A 23,043-nucleotide genomic window follows, 5' to 3' on the forward strand; every position below is an offset into this window, starting at 1 on the left:
ATACACTTCAAGCTGGGAATCTAACACGTGTTCCTTAAGAGCAGGTGTAATTACAACGACCAATTAACAGTGAGCATGGTAAAAGCCCTCAATCCAAGGTAATAAAAGAGGCAGTGACCTAGCATGGATGTTTGTTGAGGAGAAACCTGATTTCCACGAGCTTGTTTATCAGTGTTTGCAATCACTCACCACAATTTTGTCCAAGTCTGAAACTCGAGTAACCCAGACTTCAGAGGTCTTGAGAATCACTGGTATTCAAACAAAGATACACCATCAAGTGGAGAGGTTGCAAATGGAAAAATATATCACATCACAAGAATACAAATAGGTGCGCTTTCCTTGGGCAGATCCAATCTTACTGCACACAACCTGACATGATCTACGCCTCAACTGAAGGCACGTATTCACCTGCCTATATCGTATGATGACAAGTATCACCCGGAATTGTCGACCATGCCAGTATTATTGTTGTATCGTCGAAATACATGGTAATATTAACGATCAAAAGAGACTAGCGCCCTCTTTAAAACACACGCTTATCCTATCACTTAATAACATATCAGTAACATCAAAAGAGGGCGCACTTTTTGACACTGAGAGAAAGACGGTATATAGTGTGAATTCAGGCTCCATAAAATACGGACTCATTGGTTGCATTGCGCATGCCTAAGTAAACGTCGGACAGTGACAGGTCACATGATGTGAGGGTCTTAGACCATAAGGTAAATAGAGAAGTTCAAATTTCATGAGAGAGTCCGTCTCAATTTTCCATTGTTCGCCCCACCTCGCTCCCAAACTTGCCCGCCCCTCCGCGCTGATTCGTCAATAGACGTGATGAAGGACCACATTACGAGGTCGATCTTCCCGATTCATTGCATTATGATGACGTATTCAAGTTTGAGAAAATGGTCGACTTTTGCATGCACCGTGAACAGAAAAGTGCGCCCCCTATAGGTATTTTAACGGAAAATTGTAAGGTCTAACATAAACTTAAGGTTCACAGCCTGCGTGTTCAACTTTATATCATTAATAAAAGATTCTTCTTCAAAGTACAATGAGACGTTACCTACCTAGAACGTTTATTGATGTTTCGGGGGATTTTAGCTATATCCTACATGTATGAGATTGTCAATCACCTCAATCTGCTGTAACTTTGCGAGAGTCACTCGTTCATCACTATTTACGTTGCCATGTTTGTTCACGTTATATGCCTCTCTTTGATTTTGAAGATTGCGTACTCTGAGAAAGGTAGGCCTATATCAATACAAGTCAGTCTCTCGATGAGTCTAGTCAGCTTTATCAGGTCCTTTATTGGACAGGTAAATTGTCGGAAAATTTTCACTTGACATCTTGAATAGACAAGATATCAATGCATGGACGAGAACTGAAAATATACATGGCACAGTATGGACAACAGAGAGACAATATTTGGGAAAGACAGCCGTGAAACGATCGGCGCATTAGCGGTTATTAGCACGCCCGACGGCAGCACTCCGATGGAGGAAACTCGACAAGATGAGCACAGTCATCGTACATTCGCTAACCGGTTCCAAGATTTTGGCAACAGTACAACGTTTCATGGTCTCAGCTATGTTATCAACAACAAACACTCTGGACCCAGAAGGTAAGATAGATCTTACAATTCCAAACCTAGTGTTTTTATTGTGATTTGTCATCAGGGCCTCTCATCTAGCTTTGCTTATTAAACCAACACTTACTACGTTATTTTTTTCTTCTAAAAATTGAAAGCAGACTTTGTCAAGATACCGTGTGTACAAACAACTTCTAAAGTGTCACCAACGTGTACTATAAAACCCCAGCTAGCCCCCGTTTTCTTTTTCCAAATTATGTTTAAAGCACAAAATGGTCACTTGCTTAAAACAAAGCTTGAGTTTTATACGCTTTTGTCCCTTTCCTTTCATAGCATCTGCCTCAATATGAGGATAACAGGAGTTTTTTTGTTCAGAAGTCAACAGGTTTTCATGTTGTAAATGAACTTTTTTTATGGAATCTCGTTACCCAGTTAATTTCTTGCATGATGTATGCACTTATATCCCAATTAAACGCACGCAAGTAAGTTATAATTATTGTTATGTACATTATGTCTCATAGACATTATGCAGGAAGCATTTTTAGTGCATGTCGACTGTAGGCTACTCGAAGGTATATATGGCATTGACATAGGTAATGACATTTTATGAAGTTTGCCTATCATAGGATAAAAATGAAGGTATGTTAGAGACAGCCTTTTTAAACTCGCAAGACTGAAATAAAATCTCTGTTGCCTGAGTCTAACCAGCATATCTAAAGTGTCTAGCAATCACGCTCTAATAATGGGCCTAAAATAAGGTCTTTAATTCGGTCCATTGTATAGCTTTACATACACCATTATAAATCAAATTACATGTATTGGATTTTTCATAATGGAACCATGTTTGGTCTTCTCTGTGTTGATTATATAGACCAGTCGTGTTATAGAAAGATTTGTTTTCTAATATTTCTTTTCTTTTTGGGTTACGTTTCAGATTGCTGTGGTTTGTGATCGTAGTAGCCATGTCTACCTGGCTCATTTACAGCGTCACATTATCATTCATCACTTATTTCAACTACCCCATCACCAGTGCCATCTCCATCAACTACGTGGACAACATCACCTTCCCTGCTGTTACTCTCTGTAATTTCAACCAATTCCGCCGATCCACACTGACTGAAGAAAAGTTGAAAGTCCTGCGGGAAATCTACGAATCCAATCCCCCAGATGAAATCGATTTTACACCATTTGATGGAGAGACAAATTTTGATTTCGATGAAAATCATTTATTGGAAATCTCCCATAATCTGGATACAATGTTGATCGATTGCAAATGGAAATCTTCTCAGAAATGCACGGTTCAGAATTTCACCAGTCGATTCACCGATCATGGCGTCTGCTTTACCTTCAATGATCCTGAGGATGTCTCAGAGAGATTGCAAGTTATTAATGCTGGGAGGGATAATGGATTGTTCCTACGACTGTTTGCTGAGACTAATGAGTACGCATTCGGTGAAAATACTGCGGCTGGCTTTAGGGTAAGTGAAAGCCAACACATTGCGACCACGTCACCTGACATGTCTGCCGACAGGCAACATGCAAAACAACCAACCAATGTTACTGTACTCATATTAAACGGTACATTGTCAACACAGTTAATTAACCAACAATATTTGAAGAGATATGCAATGCAGAATCGAACAGTTTGTTAGTCGGTGCCACGTGACCATGAAATCCAATTTTGTAAACAGGTGTGACACGGACTAACCAACCCAAAATAGCCCAACACACAGACTGCTTCCAATCAGGCAACTGCAAAATAAACTTTCTATTCTCTTTCATTTAATGAGTCAGCTAAAAGTAACATGAACATGATTTTAGAGATTTACCTTTGTCTTTGTATTCTTCACAGATATTGCTCCATTCCCAAGGTCTCATGCCACTTGTTAAAGAAGTTGGAATCTCTGTGTCTCCAGGCTTCGAGTCATCTATTGCTGTCAGGAAGCATGTGGTTTGTAAAAAGACCCCAACTCCATGAACCATTGAATCCTCCCCGGTGTTCCTAAACATGCAAAGAGTCGAATTTAACAAATTAAAGTAATTTTTACGCCACTACTCATGCACACACTTTGACAAACATATTTTAAATATTACCCTCGCAATAATACCAAAACCCGATATTACCCAAAAATGTGGAAGCATTTTATTGACGTTGAATTGTTATTTTTTCAGTTCAAGAGTCTCGCTTGGCCTTACCAGTCGAACTGTACGTCGTCTCAGTTGAAGTATTCAACAATTTACTCTGTGCCGACCTGTAAATACGAATGCAAGATCAAGTTTGTCGTGGAGCGATGTGGTTGTCGTGACTACAGATGGCCAGGTAAATCAAACACCTGTTGAAGATCGTCTGATTATTATCAACAAGTGCACTGCCATTTTGAAGAAGTCGCACGATCACGTCTTAACCACAAAATCGTCGTCGCGTCGTGGGTGGCATGAGCATGGTTGCGATTATGTTGTGTCGAGATGCCGCTTGTTCCAGGATAATCGCATAATTTCTCAATTTTCTGACCTTAACATGACTTTTATGCTTGATGCCGTGGGTTCCATCGTGGTGCAAGCAGATCGCAGGTCGACCTCTCGGTTTAAAATGTTATCCCTGGATTTCTATTTGACTAACGGTTTCAGTGTGTTCGTATAATTAAACACTAATGGGTACAGTGGCGTATACAGCGGTATCCCCACGGTGGTAATTTCACTGCGTCATTAAAACCGTATTTTTAAGACGGTTTTAAGACGGTTCAAATGTCGATACAGTAAAGTCTAATAAGTTTGCCCTCCCCCAACCCATGCATAAACAGCTGGATATGCTGCTGAATCTGTACGCAATGACATTTCTCAACCGTTATAGGTACGGTGCGTTTTTGCCATCCGCGGGAGTATTTCAGCTGCATCCTCAAGTACGAAGGTGAACACAAAATATTGTTATTTCAATGATTTACATGATAGTTGGCATCAGTCGTAATCACACTATTTCCCACTTGCCGATCATGATGTACCTTTCATTGTCATTTTCTTGTCATTTTCTATTCTCTTTCAAGCTCAATACCAGTTGCAGGAGAAGCATCGTGACTGTCATTGTCCTGTGTCGTGCCTTCTGACGACATATGACAGTCATATTTCTATCGGTTACTGGCCATCCAGTGTTTGGAATCGGTCTAACCAAAGTAAAGACGTTACCTATACTAGGTAACGTATACCATTTCTGATGACTTCTCAATCGTGCCGTGTTTTATCAAGAATGATTTTATCAATCTTTGTGTTCTTGTCAACTATTACCCTTTTCAAATATTTTCGAAATTGTTGCCTATTACTTTGGTGCAGAAACACTGAACATTGGGTTTTTAACTCCAAGACGTAAACTACTTGCAAAAACATTAATTTCAAATGGATGATTTGTTCTCGTTCATAATTTTTCCAAGGAATAACTATCTGGACGTGCACATATTCTACGAAGAACTTATGTATGTGGAAATGGAGCAAAAGAGCGCGTACGATTCGTCCGCTTTGCTGAGTAAGTTTGCGAATCCTCAATATTAAACTCTTGTTTGTGTTTGTGTGTTTGCTCTGTATGGTGTTTGTGTTGATGTGTTTGTTCTTTACAGAGAGAGAGAGAGTAATATTACTTAATCACCCTCCGTTCCGCACTCCCATGAGGGATATTGCTAACATCGATCAATTCGCCTTTTCAAAGTCGAAAAGTAATTTCAACTGAAATCCTCTTTGGAAACAAATATATCTTGGCATTTGAAGTGATGGGAGGACAGTTGATATATCTGGGTACATGTTTATTTGGAATTATTATAGCTTTAACCGCATAATCAAGACTACTAATGAAAGTTCCCTGATAATTTGTGTTAACCCAAAGAGCACGAGTTCAGCTCAAAAAAATCAATTAAATAACTTAAAATATATTTTGAACGGAACAACATGTCAGAATCCAAATTCTCCAAACTATTCCTTTGTTTCTGAGTATTCATTTTAGTTTTTTGATGTTTTTGAATCGTGTCCTAGGCGGTGTAGGAGGTTACATGGGACTATTGTGTGGTATGAGTCTTATCACTGTGGCGGAATGGGCAGACTTCATTTTCATCTCACTGCTTAATAAATTCAAACCATAAAAGGAATGAATTCTGAAGATTGGATTGAACGTGTTTGCCTCTAAAGACTGATTTTCTGGAGAGATCAGAAGAGAAAGTATTGCCAAATTTGAGCATATACAAAAAGTACAAAAGAATATGTGACGAATTGGTATGAATTTTGTGCAAGATGTGCAGCAAAGGCATTGACAAAGTTTGAGCCTATCAGTAAACTGAAAAGAATCGAACAAAAACTACAAAAAAATGTGACGAATTGGTATAAATTTTAAAGAAAATGTATACTTCATTAATTCGATTTATAGATATTTAATATATTTCAGTAATTCGAAATATAAACTTTAGGACGTTTGCTGTACATATTGTGCCGTTAATCTTATTGTCGAGTCGGTTGAGGGCGATATCCAACACTCTTTTCTCAGAAATCTCAAACTATCCCTCGCCCATGAAGTGTTTTATAAGCCTTTCGACAAACGCTATGAGCCCTTAAGTGAGAATACGAAATATATTTAAAAAACATCAATATTTAACTTTTTATGTAATATTTCTCTACTCGTAAATAAATTGAGAGAGATCGAAGGAGGACAACTACTTTTACTAAAAAAAACAAACACTATTAAGCCCTATAGAGAATATTTGAAGCTCTTGTAAAATCAAGAGTAAGTTTAAATACAAATTGATTTCTGCAATGTGTCGCAAGTTTCTAGTATAGGGGCCTACTAGCTTTGTGATTAACCACCAATGGTAAGTCTTTACTTGAAAGTGCTTAATAATCAATAGGTACTGCCAAGATCGAACACGCAACCTCCGGGGTTTGTTGTCTTAAATTATTTGGCATGTCTAGACATTACATAGCCACGCCATGGAAAAGTCATGCTCGCAGATTATATATTTTTAAAATGGAAAATAAAAGTACCGAAAGTCTATCAGAAGACTATGGAGACTATCGAAATTAGGGTACCAACTTGTGACATTTTGACCCAAAATGAAAAAGAATCAGACATTAATCAGACATTATTTACTCCAGAAATGCCCAAATATACCATGTCCAAACCCATTCACGGTTTCACATGTAAAGGGGGCACTAAATTAATTTTCTGCCATTATTGTGATAATTGATGCTCAATGTGGTGTGTTTTATTTCACAATGGGTTTTTTGTCTTACCCAGGATAACACATTTATCGTTTATTTTGTGCATGATTGCGTATGGGGACACTTTTACACGGGAGATCCAGTAAATGGCTTAAAATTCAAATTTTTCAAGATTGCGATCTTTGTTATGATTTCACACTGATCAAGTGGGACATGTTATTAATGGAAATACATTTGGATATGCCCGTTAACCCAATAATCTTTTTATTTCTCAGAAACATTACGAATTGCCCTTGTAAAAGGGACACCAAAAGAAGAGGACTTTGTTTACAGGTGAAACATTTGGGCTAACGCACTGTGAATCTCGCTCAATTTTTAAATCATCTAAATATAGTGCCATTCTGAAACAGTTTTAATTTGCTTTAACATAATGAATAGCAATTGTCCATACACACATGTGCACATGGTAGTATTTGATGACATAATTATAAGAACCAAACAACATATTTCAACAGCAGTTTTTAAAATGTCGCAGCTTTGGTGTCCCTTTTACACCTTAACCGTGAACTATTTAGCTGTCAGGAAATTAGTTAGTTTCATGCTTTGCTGCCAGATATTTAGGTAAAAGTTCCATAATTTTACCAACTAAAATCGTTTGTATATATTTCACTGTTGGTAATACTAGGCCAACAAATATGACAATATAAAGAAGGACACCAACATTGATTGGCCCCACATTTTCGGAATACGTCATATACGTTTAAATGGTTATTGGACTTATTTCCTCGTGTTTGAAATCTGGTAAAGCACATTAAGAAACACGAAATAAGTGCGGATATTAGAAGATGATACTGATCCGCTTTAAATTATATTTGCATCGCAGTTACTATATGGTACATGTAGTATAGAATTGTCCTCCCGCTGCACTCACCAAACATTTAAGTTATCTGATACACTATATACCATCAAGTGGAGAGGTTGATGAAAGCATATATCACATCACAAGAATACAAATAGGTGCGCTCTCCTTGGGCAGATTCAATCTTATATACTGCACACAACGTGATATGGAACTATGCCCCAACTGAAGGCACGTATTCACCTACATAATGTGGTATGACGACAGGTATCACGTGATCTAGCTTATATTTATTATTGTATCCAATTTATTTGTCACAAAAATCTGCTTCCGCGGACTCTTTATTGCATTTCGAGAATGAATTAAAATTGCGAGTGTGAGAATTGAGTAAAAATTTGCAGCAAGTTCTTTTTTCTGATAATATTTAATTTAATTCTAAACATTATAACTTAATTGGTCAAGGATAGTCTACTTTATTTCTAATTTATAAATACCTAAAACAGTTAACCCATACCCACTGGTTGAGAGCCTGTCACGTGCATGGTCGGTCTTAAACGGATGATAAAGACATGGCTGGCTGGTCTTGAACATTTTTCCCTGTGTCATATGAAATTTGGACTCCTGTGAAATACAGTGCCCTTTACCGTTTTATTGGTTGAACGTTCGCAATCCTCACGTAGGCATGCGTACATTTCTACCAGTAAGTCAGTATTTCAGTCCAAATTTCACAACGCACTAATCACCACGCGCGCGCCAATCTCCATTAATGGAGTTGTTAACGTCATTCTCGCGAGCTAGAAACATTGTTGAATTTTTAATGTTTGACTTGTTTTGACTTTTGGACCGAAAAGTTTTGATTTTGTGACCGAAAAGGTATTTATGAATGGGAATGATATGTGCTTGGTCGATATTAACTATGTTTAAGACTGGTTGGAGTCTGGAATGCTGATAATTACCCTCAATTCAATTTAATTCAAAATACCGTACTTTATTTATCCTTAAAATAGGCAAGTGCTGATAATTGCCCTCGGCTTGGCCTCGGGTAAGCACACATTTATTCCCTTAGTAAAACACAATATTGGTAAATAATCAATAAGATGCTGGTTTTCCTAATCAATAAGATGCTGGTTTTCCTAATCAATAAGATGCTGGTTTTCCTAATCAATAAGATGCTGGTTTTCCTAATCAATAAGATGCTGGTTTTCCTAATCAATAAGATGCTGGTTTTCCTAATCAATAAGATGCTGGTTTTCCTAATCGATAAGATGCTGGTTTTCCTAATCGATAAGATGCTGGTTTTCCTAATCGATAAGATGCTGGTTTTCCTAATCAATAAGATGCTGGTTTTTCTAATCAATAAGATGCTGGTTTTCCTGATCAATAAGATGCTGGTTTTCCTAATCAATAAGATGCTGGTTTTCCTAATCAATAAGATGCTGGTTTTCCTAATCAATAAGATGCTGGTTTTCCTGACTGACGATTGATGGACTTGAGCAAGAGCGTGTTATCATTGCGCATTATTTCCGTGCGCACGCGTAGTGCACACGAAGAAATGTTAACCCTAGATTAAAGGAAATATGCAATATGATTTTTATGACTGAAATACATTAAAAACAGCTCTCTTGCCGTGTTGCTATGACTTTCCACCTCCTTTGTTGCAGTAAAAGAGAGAAATTTCAACATTTTAGTTTTTATGCTAATGTACTTTCCATATTCTTGAGCCAAAGCGTGATGTCATTCAAGGCAGAACAGCATTGTCTCTAGAGCTTTTATTGTGTACAAAATATATATCAAACTTTTCTTCATTTTCTTGGACTAAGTTCCACTTTTTACTTGTTTATCATGTTAAACAGCTTGTTTGGACAATAAGTGGCCAGTATTTCTTCACAACTGTTTTGTGGGTAATTTTGAAGGACTAATTGTTGTACTGTTGACTTATGCACTTTTGACAAGGAGTACCTTGTGTGACAAAAGCAAAATGGCGCCGTCTTACATGTATCAATGAAAGGATTTGCTAATCATTGAAAAATTACCACTTTCTTGTCACTTCCAAGGAAAACAAGTATTAAGATCTTGTATGTATCGTTGCAACACATAGCAATGTGCATGAAAACAAGATGAGCTGAATTTCAACTTCATATTTCCTTTTAACAGGGAAAACAAAATCTATTCAATAAAAACTGATAGAAACAGGGTGCCAATAGTGCCCTCTGGATAGGGCAATGGCTACGAGCTAGAGTGTGCCACTTGGGTACATGGGTGTGACCAATGCGTTCAAATGTGCGGCATGTACGCTCTTCAGAGCATTCGCATGAAAATAAAGAAAAAGGCAGCGAAAAGGCCATAAATTAACGATCCACAGAAATGGCACCGCTGTGCTCTCAGTACGCCAATTATAACTTAGGCCTAATCATGCAGGAGCGCATTAAAGCCTATGATTCTGCCGCTCACTAAAAGCAAAATACGCTGCTCCTTAATAAATTAATGAATGTGAACAGAACATCATTCAGGATCGTGTGGCGATTCATCTCAACCCAACTGACAACGTGCCAGCATCCCTTTTGTTGACTTGTGAGCTATGGAGCGCATTCTCGTTTACAGATGTCTTGCAGTATCTTATCAACACTTGCAGGTCCTTTCTATCAAGTGAGTCGACAGGTAAATTGTCAGAAAATCTTCACTTGACATCTTGAGCCAAGGTACAGAACTGAAAATATTGGCACGACATGGATAACAGAGAGACAGTATTTGGGAAAGACAGCCGTGAAACGTTTGGCGCATTAGCGGTTATTAGCACGCCCGACGGCAGCACTCCGATGGAGGAAACTCGACAAGATGAGCACAGTCATCGTACATTCGCTAACCGGTTCCAAGATTTTGGCAACAGTACAACGTTTCATGGGCTCAGCTATGTTATCAACAACAAACACAATGGACCCAGAAGGTAAGATCTTATAATTCCAAATCGAGAGTCTAGATTTTCGATTGTAACTTTATCACCAGGGCGCCTCATAAAGCTTTCCTTTAATTAAACCAACAGTTACTTTGTTTGTTTTTTCTAAAAACTGAAACAACACTTTGTCAAGATACAGGGTGTCCAAACAAGTAGTAAAGGGGTCACCTAACCCCTTTTTCAAATTTTGTTCAAAGCACAAACTGGTCAATTGCTTTAAAAAAATTTAAAAAAAATTAAAACCTTTATACGCTTCTCTCCATTTCATTTCATAGCATCTGCTTCGGTATGATACGTAATTTGACAATGTATACCAAATAATTATGTCTTGCCATTTTCGACAACATTTGGATAAAAGGTTTATTTAAATTCAGTAGTCAACAGGTTTTCAAGCCATAAATGGACGTTTCTATGGAATCTCATTTCCCAATTAAAGGGAAAATACAACATTTGAAAACATCGAAAAATAAAACTACCAAGTTTTTACGAATGACCTTACTTGGATGTAGGTAAATGACAGTCTAAAGCATCCTGTAAAATTATGGCACCTGTTGTGAAGTCATTTTCAAGAAAATTGTATTTTTGTAAACATTTCAAAAGGTGGTCGGCCGACCACCGTAGGAAAAACCTAACTTTTTTTCCAACTACTGCTCCAAATTACCCATTTGTTTCAGTCCAAATTGTGTTTGCTATTGGTTACATGTTCATGAACGGGTGCAGGTCAGCTGGAATGGTTCCCTTACCTTACAATTTTCCGGTATCTATAAATTGATCCATTTCATCTTTAGTGGAGTCAGGGAACCAGACTACTTGAACATTTTTGTTTTTCTTGGTTTTTCCAGCATTTTCGAACACAAAACTTCAAAACATGTCAGTGTAACAATTTGATCTATTATATTAACCCCTCAAATAGTTCATTTCTGAAAATTACAGCGAAAGCCAATGATGTACATTCCCTTTAATTTCTTGCATGGATGCATTTTTCCAATTAAAATCATGCATGAATAACAGACCATCATTTTGGTCTTGCTGTGTAACGTTGATGAATGGCAAACAATAGACATTATGCAGAAAGCATTTAATGCATGTCGGCCGTAGGCTACTCAACGGTATTATGGCCCTTACATAGGTAACGAATTGTACAAATTAAAAGTTGCTTATCATATAAGATTAAAAAAAGGGAATGTTAGAGACAGCTTTCTAAATTTGCAATACTTGAAACAAAAATCTCCCTCGCCTTGAATTTAAACATCTACACCAATATATCTATAGCGTCTTGAATGAACATTTATGTGTACGAGTGTGAGTATAAGTACTTTGCCAAACGAGTACGAGACTACGAGTACAAGGCAATTTTTCCACGAGTTTACGAGTATGAGTACAAGCATTAAAAATGAACTCGAGTACGAGTACAAGTAGGAACAAATTGCAATGTGTCACATATTTCAAAGGCTTTTTGCTGTCAAACTATAGGCATTAAAAAAAAATGAAGAAGCCTCAAAAACAGTAGAAAGCTGGGTTCGTTTCCTGCATGAAGCGCTTTAATAATTTTGAAGTTCTTGCGGGAGAACTTTTGCAAGTGTACGAATACGAGTACGAAAACGCAAAAAAAAAAAGACGCTCCAATAAGGGGGTCTATATATTAAGTTCTGAAATTGGTCAATTGTTGACATTGCAAACGCACAGCAATTCACGTTATTTGACTTGTTTTCACTATATAACACAGTGGTCTTCTCTGTGCTGATTATATAGACCAGTCGTGTTATAGAAAGATCTATTTTCTAATATTTCTTTTCTTTTTGGGTTACGTTTCAGATTGCTGTGGTTCGTGATCGTAGTAGCCATGTCTACCTGGCTCATTTACAGTGTCACATTGTCAGTCATCACTTATTTCAACTACCCCATCACCAGTGCCATCTCCATCAACTACGTGGACAACATCACCTTCCCTGCTGTTACTCTCTGTAATTTCAACCAATTCCGACGATCCACACTGACTGAAGAAAAGTTGAAAGTCCTGCGGGAAGTCTACGAACCCAATCCCCCAGAGGAAATCGATTTTACACCATTTGATGGACAGACAAATTTTGATTTCAATGAAGCTCATTTAATGGAAGTCTCCCATCATCTGGATACAATGTTGATCGATTGCAAATGGAAATCTTCTCAGAAATGCACGGTTCAGAATTTCACCAGTCGATTCACTGATCATGGCGTCTGCTTCACCTTCAATGATCCTAAGGATGTCTCAGAGAGATTGCAGGTCAGTAATGCTGGGAGGAATGATGGATTGTTCCTACGACTGTTTGCTGAGACTAATGAGTACGCATTCGGTGAGAATACTGCGGCTGGCTTTAGGGTAAGTGAAAGCCAACACATTGAGACCAAGTCACCCCGACATGTCTACCGACAGGCAACATGCAAAAACCAACCAATGTTACTGTAGTCATATTAAACGGTACATTGTCAACACAGTTAATTAACCAACAATATTTGAAGAGAAATGCAATGCAGAATCGAACAGTTTGCTAGTCGGTGCCACGTGACCATCAAATCCAATTTTGTAAACAGGTGTGACACGGTCCAACCAACCCAAAATAACCCAACACACAGACTGCTTCCAATCAGGCAACTGCAAAATACACTTTCTATTGTCTTTCATTTAATGAGTCAGCTAAAAGTAACATGAACATGATTCCAGAGATTTGCCTTTTCCTTTGTATTCTTCACAGATATTGCTCCATTCCCAAGGTCTCTTGCCACTTGTTAAAGAAGTTGGAATCTCTGTGTCTCCAGGCTTCGAGTCGTCTATTGCTGTCAGGAAGCATGTGGTTTGTAAAAAGACCCCAACTCCATGAACCATTGAATCCTCCCCGGTGTTCCTAAACATGCAAAGAGTCGAATTAAACAAATTAAAGTAATTTTTACGCCACTACTCATGCACACACTTTGACAAAAATATTTTGAATATTACCCTCGCAATAATACCAAAACCCGATATTACCCAAAAATTTGGAAGCATTTTATTGACGTTGAATTGTTAATTTTTTTCAGTTTAAGAGTCTCCCTTGGCCTTTTCAGTCGAACTGTACGTCGTCTCAGTTGAAGTATTCAACAATTTACTCTGTGCCGACCTGTAAGTACGAATGCAAGATCGAGTTTGTCGTGGAGCGATGTGGTTGTCGTGACTACAGATGGCCAGGTAAATCAAACACCTGTTAAAGATCGTCTGATTATTTTCAACAAGTGCACTGCCATTTTGAAGAAGTCGCACGATCGCGTCTTAACCACAAAATCGTCGTCGCACGGTTGCGATTATGTTGTGTCGAGATGCCGCTTGTTCCAGGATAATCGCATAATTTCTCAATTTTCTGACCTTAACATGACGTTTATGCTTGATGCCGTGGGTTCCGTCATGGTGCAAGCAGATCGCAGGTCGACCTCTCGGTTTAAAATGTTATCCCTGGATTTCTATTTGACTAACGGTTTCAGTGTTTTCGTATAATTAAACACTAATGGGTACAGTGGCGTATACAGCGGTATAGTCCAGGCAAAATACTTAATTTTTTGAGTGAACCTCAAACAAATTGCAACATAATTTTTTTCACCACAGTGCATTTCTATAAGGTCCTTAAAATGACATACTAAAAGTCCAAAAAAATCCAAGTTGTGGAAATATGCCTAATTTGCATAAATCCAAAATGGCCGACAATTCTAGGACTTTCACATTGATTTGGTCATATTTCTTATACTCGATAGCTTTTTCAGGTACTTAAAACGACAATTGTAGTCCGTTTACATTGATTTCATAATTTTTCTAGTCTTACGTAACTTTCAAGATCCCCATGTTTCCCAAATTTGCCATATGCCGTATAATAATTTGCATAAATGCAGTATATTAATTTGCATAAATTAAAGTTAAAATTATGGCTGTCATGTGTGGACATGTCACAATTGAATTTTCCTGATAATCCAAGTTCAGTTATTTAATACATAAATATCACACCACAGTGCATTTCTATAAGGCCCCTAAAAAAGGTCCAAAAATCCAAGTGGTGGAAATATGCCTAATTTGCATACATTCAAAATGGCCACTTAAACCATGATTTTCATACTGATTTTGCCATAACTCTCGTCCTACATTGCTTTTTGGGGTACTTTAAACAACAATTTGTCCTTTTACATTGATTTCATCATTATGCTAGTCCTGGGTACCTTTCTAGGTCCCTATGTTTCCCAAATTTGCCAAAATGCCGTATAATAATCTTCCAATACAAACGGACAAACCGCCAGCACCACCATCACTACTTGAGGTCATCAGATGTGGGTGTAAGAAGCGTTCTTTCGTTTTGGACGGTTAGTCATGACGGTTCGTGACAGCTCGTCATGACGGTCGTCCTGGCAAATCACATTACTCGCTAAAACGAAGGGGCGTGATCAATGGATCTTGGCCAATCAACTGGTTCCTCTGTACGGTAAATCTGTTGTTCGGGAATAAAGACTTTAGATTATTATTCACATAATTATGGAACACACACACACACCTACCTGCCAGGGACTGCCACGTCGAATGCCATGGGCGTCGCCAGGATTTTTTTCTAGAGGGGGGTAATGCACATTTCGCCCCCCCCCCCAAAAAAAAAACCAACAACAACAACAAACAAATACCTGTACTTTTGCCAGCATATTCTCAATTTATCTTTTTTCGAGGGTGGGCATGGGGGCATTTACCCACCACTTTTTTGATGATAAAAAGTAGTAATTAAATAGTAAAGTCTGTCAGGGGCAAGTGTGACCCATTGGACCATGGGCAGCGCCGGCATTTATCTCCGGTTTCAGATAATATTTCTATTCCCCCTGGATGGGATGCTAGTCCATCGCAGGTTACTCCACAGCTAATGCCGGTACCCATTTATACTCCTGGTTGGAGAGAGGTAAGTGTGGATGAAGCCTGCCCTAGGCCACAACATATGACCAGCAGCTGAATTCGAACTCCTGACCCTCTGATCATGAGTCACAAACCCTAACCACACTGCGGCACAAAAAAGGAGTTTGATCACTGCTTGCTCAATTGGAAGTTGGTTGCTGCCTCGGCAAATAATATGGAAGACATAATCCAACTTTTGAAGCGCATTTCTGGTGCTGCACATGGCTACCCGAAAATAAAAACGTCAAACTTCAATTTGGAGATTAAAAGTCCTTGGAGTTAATGTAACACATGCCTGTCATCTAGAAATACACAAAATTATGGCTGTTTTGTCTTTGCATAGACGTAATAAAATTTTATTCTGAACTATCGAAAGAACGGTTCGTGGCTAGACTGTACGAATCATAATTTTCTGCAAAAGCAATAAAATATGCTTATTTTCTGGGGGAAAAAAAAAAGGATTTTGTGGCTTTTTGGTTTTTGCAGGGCATAATAAAAGTTTCCTCTGTTATTTTTTGGTCCCATTTTAATAGTTTATAAAATTAGGCAGCTGCTGAACGGCGGAGGGGGTTGCAACCGCCCCCTCTAAATCTGATACTGTAGAAGGAGGCTTGTTGGAAATGAGAGGCTGCAATTATAGTCCATTTGTCTTTTGTTCTTCCTCGTTTCTACTCCTGAATATTAATTTGTGAAGACAATTTTTTTTAAAGCCAGCCATCCAGTCAAAGTAATAGAAGCAGAAAAAAAGCTGCCTAATATGGGAGACGTGATCCACTTTTTTTTGGTTCAAATTATGACAACTCAAAAACATAAGTAGTGTCGGTAGACTTCAATTTGGAATTTGACAGAGCCTCTGAGTCCCTGGAGTTTATGTACCATATGCTTATCATCTAAAAACACATGTTTTTTATTATGGCTTTCTTGTTTTTGCAGGGCGTAATAAAATGTTTGCTCTGAGCCAACGAAAGAATGGTTCGTGGCTACATTGTACGTTCTGTTGAAACTAAACTGGTGAGGTACCATTGCAATCAGTTATGGCGAAAAAAGAGAAGTGTATGAAATAAAATAATTTGTTATTTCGCCCTGGGGTTGTGGTGCGTGTGCCCTTGGGCAAAGCACTAAATTTGCCACTCATTTGGCCCACCCAGGATTTTTTTGTAGCGGGGGCAAAGCAAATTAATTATCCCCCAAAATCCTTGTATTCTCTCTAGCATATTCTCAATTGATCATTTTGTTTTTGGGTGGGCGGGGGACATTTGCCCACCCCACCCCCAATGACACCCCTGCATACGCCCATTTTGTTAAATGTGTATTAAATTAATAGCAAATATGACTTAAACTAGGCAGGAGGCACATGTCGTGCAATGTTTAGAATTATGAAAGAAAAGAATTGAGAAAAAAACCTCTTCCATGCAGGCACAGATGAAGTCGCACAGAAAAATGAAGGATTATGGGGTATATTGCAAAGGTGGCATTTTAGTGTTTGAATCCACATGTACATAGTTTATATAAACACATGCACTGGGTTCAAAACTACATGTAGTGATGAAAGTTTGCCAATTTATTCTCGCAATAAACAAATGAACCCTGTAATCCATCGTGTTTTTGTACGAGTTCATCGGCGCCCTAATACAGTCCCTGCATGAAAGAGATTTCTTCCTGCTCCTTTTCTTTAAGAACTTTAAACATCGCGTGGTAAATAAATGTAGGGCCTATGGCCTCGTACCCCTTTTGAAACTCCCGCACTAATCCCATTCAAAGTGAGCAACTGCATGGGCTGGCTTTCTAATTTCCATTGTTGTTGCATTCGATTTCAATTTGCATTGTTGTTGCATTGTTGTTGCATTCTAAAGTCTTTATTACGAATGACAAAGGTTACCGTACAGAGGAGCAAGTTGATTGACACAATTTTATTGATCACGCCCCTTCGTTTCAGCAAGGAATGTGATTGGACAGGTCGACCGTTATGACGAGCTGTCATGACGAACCGTCATGACTAACCGTCCAAAAACGAAAGGACGCTAGAAAGACTTGTGCGAATAGAAACTGCACGTGCCGAAAGTATGGTCTCTCTTGTTCAACTGCTTGCACTGAAAACCGTGGCACTAGTTGTGCCAACTCGCCACCACCAGACATTGATCCTAAGGCTGCTGAAGATTATAGTCTGCCATATAAGTGTTCATTCTAAGATACAATGATGTACGTGTAGATGATAACAATCAGACTAGCATTGCATGCTAGCCAATATGGATGATAGGCCGCCAATATGAATCTTTGTGATATTTCTGTATCCATAACTGAACTTGGATTATCAGGAAAAGTACAATTGTTTTCTCCCTTCACAGTTATCATATATGATAAGAAGTTAAGCTACGCTTTCATTTCATTTACTATTCCGTATTTTGTATTTTGAGTTGCATATTCGAAACTGATATTGTTAAGTGATTTAGCGAGAACCACTTAAATAATTGCGACTTTAACTATGATTGTGTTTTTATTTAATTGACTTGCTACTTGTTCCTTTTTAGTTGTTAAGAATTTGTATTTAACTTTGTCATTCTGTTCTTGGATGAAGATTACTCAATATGTATCTTGCGCCTCTTAAATCAGACTCAATAAAAGTGCAAACCCTGATGAATAGTTACCCCCGCAACCCATTTTCCATGGCCTAAGTCCCAACGTGGGTCCCAATTGTGCTGTACCTTCAACTTTACTTTACTTTATTTGAATTTATGCAAATTAATATCAGGCATTTATGCAAATTATTATACGGCATTTGGCAAAGTTGGGAAACATAGGGATCTCGAAAGGTACCCAGGACTAGAATAATGATGAAATCAACGTAAAAGGACAAATTGCTGTTTCAAGTACCCCGAAAAGTAATGTAGGACGAGAGTTATGGCCAAATCAGTATGAAAATCATATAATAAGTGGCCATTTTGAATTTATGCAAATTAGGCATATTTCCACCACTTGGATTTTTTTTTTCCTTTTTTTTTCGGGACCATATAAAGATGCTCTGTGGTGTGATACATAACTGAACTAGAAGTTATTAGGATAATTCAATTGTGATGTCAACACATGACAGCCATAATTTTAACTTTAATTTATGCAAATTAATATACGGCATTTATGCAAATTATTATACCGCATTTCGCAAATTTGGGAAACATAGGGATCTTGAAATTTACCTAGGACTAGAATAATGATGAAATCAATGTAAAAGGACTAAAATTGTTGTTTAAAGTTCCTCAAGAAGCTAATAGTATGAGAAATATGACCAAATCATTGTGAAAGTCCTAAAATATGCGGCAATTTTGGATTTATGCAAATTAGGCATATTTCCACCACTTGGATTTTTTTGGACTTTTAGTATGTCATTTTAGGGACCTTAAAGAAATGCACTGTGGTAAAAAAAATTCTGTTACAATTTGTTTGAGTTCAAACCTCATATTGCCTGGACTAGTATCCCCACGGTGGTAATTTCACTGCGTCATTAAAAACCGTATTTTTAAGACGGTTTTAAGACGGTTCAAATGTCGATACAGTAAAGTCTTATTAAGTTTGCCCTCCCCCAACCCATGCATAAAAAGCTGGATATGCTGCTGAATCTGTACGCAATGACATTTCTCAACCGTTATAGGTACGGTGCGTTTTTGCCATCCGCGGGAGTATTTCAGCTGCATCCTCAAGTACGAAGGTGAACACAAAATATTATTATTTCAATGATTTACATGATAGTTGGCTTCAGTCGTAATCATACTATTTCCCACTTACCGATCATGATGTACCTTTCATTGTCATTTTCTTGTCATTTTCTATTCTCTTTCAAGCTCAATACCAGTTGCAGGAGAAGCATCGTGACTGTCATTGTCCTGTGTCGTGCCTTCTGACGACATATGACAGTCGTATTTCTATCGGTTACTGGCCATCCAGTGTTTGGTATCGGTCTAACCAAAGTAAAGACGTTACCTATATTAGGTAACGTATACCATTTCTGATGACTTCTCAATCGTGCCGTGTTTTATCAAGAATGATTTTATCAATCGTTGTGTTCTTGTCAACTATTACCCTTTTCAAATATTTTCGAAATTGTTGCCTATTACTTTGGTGCAGAAACACTGAACACTGGGTTTTTAACTCCAAGACGTAAACTACTTGCAAAAACATTAATTTCAGTTGGATGATTTGTTCTCGTTCATTATTTCTCTAAGGAATAACTATCTGAACGTGCACATATTCTACGAAGAACTTATGTATGTGGAAATGGAGCAAAAGGCCGCGTACGATTCGTTCGCTTTGCTGAGTAAGTTTGCGAATCCTCAATATTAAACTCTTGTCTGTGTTTGTGTGTTTGCTCTGTATGGTGTTTGTGTTGATGTGTTTGTTCTTTACAGAGAGAGAGAGAGTAATATTACTTAATCACCCTCCGTTCCGCACTCCCATGAGGGGATATTGCTAACATCGATCAATTCGCCTTTTCAAAGTCGAAAAGTAATTTCAACTGAAATCCTCTTTGGAAACAAATATATCTTGGCATTTGAAGTGATGGGAGGACAGTTGATATATCTGGGTACATGTTTATTTGGAATTATTATAGCTTTAACCGCATAATCAAGACTACTAATGAAAGTTCCCTTATAATTTGTGTTAACCCAAAGAGCACGAGTTCAGCTGAAAAAAAAATCAATTAAATAACTTAAAATATATTTTGAACGGAACAACATGTCAGAATCCAAATTCTCCAAACTATTCCTTTGTTTCTGAGTATTCATTTTAGTTTTTTGATGTTTTTGAATCGTGTCCTAGGCGGTGTAGGAGGTTACATGGGACTATTGTGTGGTATGAGTCTTATCACTGTGGCGGAATGGGCAGACTTCATTTTCATCTCACTGCTTCATAAATTCAAACCATGAAAGGAATGAATTCTGAAGATTGGATTGAACGTGTTTGCCTCTAAAGACTGATTTTCTGGAGAGATCAGCAGAGAAAGTATTGCCAAATTTGAGCATATACAAAAACTACAAAAGAATATGTGACGAATTGGTATGAATTTTGTGCAAGATGTGCAGAAAAGGCATTGACAAAGTTTGAGCCTATCAGTAAACTGAAAAGAATCGAACACAAACTACAAAAAAATGTGACGAATTGGTATCAATTTTAAAGAAAATGTATACTTCATTAATTCGATTTATAGATATTTAATATATTTCAGTAATTCGAAATATAAACTTTAGGACGTTTGCTGTACATATTGTGCCGTTAATCTTATTGTCGAGTCGGTTGAGAACGATATCCAACACTCTTTTCTCAGAAATCTCAAACTATCCCTCGCCCATGAAGTGTTTTATAAGCCTTTCGACAAACGCTATGAGCCCTTAAGTGAGAATACGAAATATATTTAAAAACATCAATATTTAACTTTTTATTTAATATTTCTCTACTCGTAAATAAATTGAGAGAGATCCAAGGAGGACAACTACTTTTACTAAAAAAAAAATTAACACTATTAAGCCCTATAGAGAATATTTGAAGCTCTTGTAAATTCAAGAGTAAGTTTAAATACAAATTGATTTCTGCAATGTGTCGCAAGTTTCTAGTATAGGGGCCTACTAGCTTTGTGATTAACCACCAATGGTAAGTCTTTACTTGAAAGTGCTTAATAATCAGTAGGTACTGCCAAGATCGAACACGCAACCTCCGGGGTTTGTTGTCTTAAATTATTTGGCATGTCTAGACATTATAGCCACGCCATGGAAAAGTCATGCTCGCAGATTATATATTTTTAAAATGGAAAATAAAAGTACCGAAAGTCTATCAGAAGACTATGGAGACTATCGAAATTAGGGTACCAACTTGTGACATTTTGACCCAAAATGAAAAAAAATCAGACATTAATCAGACATTATTTACTCCAGAAATGCCCAAATACCATGTCCAAACCCAATCACGGTTTCACATGTAAAGGGGGCACTAAATTAATTTTCTGCCATTATTGTGATAATTGATGCTCAATGTGGTGTGTTTTATTATCAAAATGGGTTTTTTGTCTTACCCGGGATAACACATTTATCGTTTATTTTATGCATGATTGCGTATGGGGACACTTTTACACGGGAGATCCAGTAAATGGCTTAAAATTCACAATTTTCAAGATTGCGATTTTTGTTATGATTTCACACTGATCAAGTGGGACATGTTATTAATGGAAATACATTTGGATATGCCCGTTAACCCAATAATTCTTTTTATTTCTCAGAAACATTACGAATTGCCCTTGTAAAAGGGACACCAAAAGAAGAGGACTTTGTTTACAGGTGAAACATTTGGGCAAACGCACTGTGAATCTCGCTCAATTTTTAAATCATCTAAATATAGTGCCATTCTGAAACAGTTTTAATTTGCTTTAACATAATGAATAGCAATTGTCCATACACACATGTGCACATGGTAGTATTTGAAGACATAATTATAAAAACCAAACAACATATTTCAACAGCAGTTTTTAAAATGTCGCAGCTTTGGTTTCCCTTTTACACCTTAACCGTGAACTATTTAGCTGTCAGGAAATTAGTTAGTTTCATGCTTTGATGCCAGGTAAAAGTTCCATAATTTTAGCAACTAAAATCATTTGTTGATATTTCACTGTTGGTAATACTAGGCCAACAAATATGACAATATAAAGAAGGACACCAACATTGATTGGCCCCACATTTTCGGAATACGTCATATACGTTTAAATGGTTATTGGACTTTTTGCCTCGTGTTTGAAATCTGGTAAAGCACATTAAGAAACACGAAATAAGTGCGGATATTAGAAGATGATACTGATCCGCTTTAAATTATATTTGCATCGCAGTTACTATATGGTACATGTAGTATAGAATTGTCCTCCCGCTGCACTCACCAAACATTTACGTTATCTGATACACTATATATACCATCAAGTGGAGAGGTTAATGAAAGCATATATCACATCACAAGAATACAAATAGGTGCGCTCTCCTTGGGCAGATTCAATCTTATATACTGCACACAGCGTGATATGGAACTATGCCTCAACTGAAGGCACGTATTCACCTACATAATGTGGTATGACGACAGGTATAACGTGATCTAGCTTATATTTATTATTGTATCCAATTTATTTGTCACAAAAATCTGCTTCCGCGGACTCTTTATTGCATTTCGAGAATGAATTAAAATTGCGAGTTTGAGAATTGAGTAAAAATTTGCAGCAAGTTCTTTTTTCTGATAATATTTAATTTAATTCTAAACATTATAACTTAATTGGTCAAGGATAGTCTACTTTATTTCTAATTTATAAATACCTAAAACAGTTAACCCATACCCATTGGTCGAGAGCCCGTCACGTGCATGGTCGGTCTTAAACGGATGATAAAGACATGGCTGGCTGGTCTTGAACATTTTTCCCTGTGTCACATGAAATTTGGACTCCTGTGAAATACAGTGCCCTTTACCGTTTTATTGGTTGAACGTTCGCAATCCTCACGTAGGCATGC

The 23,043-nt window shown here is 37.6% G+C and overlaps 2 protein-coding genes across 2 annotated transcripts; both read left to right on the forward strand.

The window, feature by feature from the left end:
- The first annotated feature begins 1,297 nt into the window (after nucleotides 1-1,297).
- On the forward strand, nucleotides 1,298-5,799 carry LOC119727578 (acid-sensing ion channel 2-like). The gene is made up of 8 exons (XM_038199511.1): nucleotides 1,298-1,624; nucleotides 2,526-3,069; nucleotides 3,444-3,542; nucleotides 3,764-3,911; nucleotides 4,443-4,499; nucleotides 4,633-4,780; nucleotides 5,014-5,105; nucleotides 5,606-5,799. Exons 1-8 carry the CDS (start codon nucleotides 1,407-1,409, stop codon nucleotides 5,710-5,712), a joined length of 1,413 nt encoding a protein of 470 aa, XP_038055439.1. The 5' UTR covers nucleotides 1,298-1,406; the 3' UTR covers nucleotides 5,713-5,799.
- A 4,653-nt stretch (nucleotides 5,800-10,452) lies between these two features.
- Nucleotides 10,453-20,539, forward strand: LOC119727579 (acid-sensing ion channel 1C-like). The gene is made up of 8 exons (XM_038199513.1): nucleotides 10,453-10,584; nucleotides 12,409-12,952; nucleotides 13,326-13,424; nucleotides 13,648-13,795; nucleotides 19,164-19,220; nucleotides 19,354-19,501; nucleotides 19,735-19,826; nucleotides 20,330-20,539. The coding sequence occupies exons 1-8, from the start codon at nucleotides 10,457-10,459 to the stop codon at nucleotides 20,434-20,436; spliced, it is 1,323 nt and encodes a 440-aa protein (XP_038055441.1). The 5' UTR covers nucleotides 10,453-10,456; the 3' UTR covers nucleotides 20,437-20,539.
- Nucleotides 20,540-23,043: the final 2,504 nt, after the last annotated feature.

Source organism: Patiria miniata, unplaced genomic scaffold, assembly GCF_015706575.1.
Source record: "Patiria miniata isolate m_02_andy unplaced genomic scaffold, ASM1570657v1 HiC_scaffold_20, whole genome shotgun sequence".
Lineage (NCBI taxonomy): Eukaryota > Metazoa > Echinodermata > Asteroidea > Valvatida > Asterinidae > Patiria > Patiria miniata.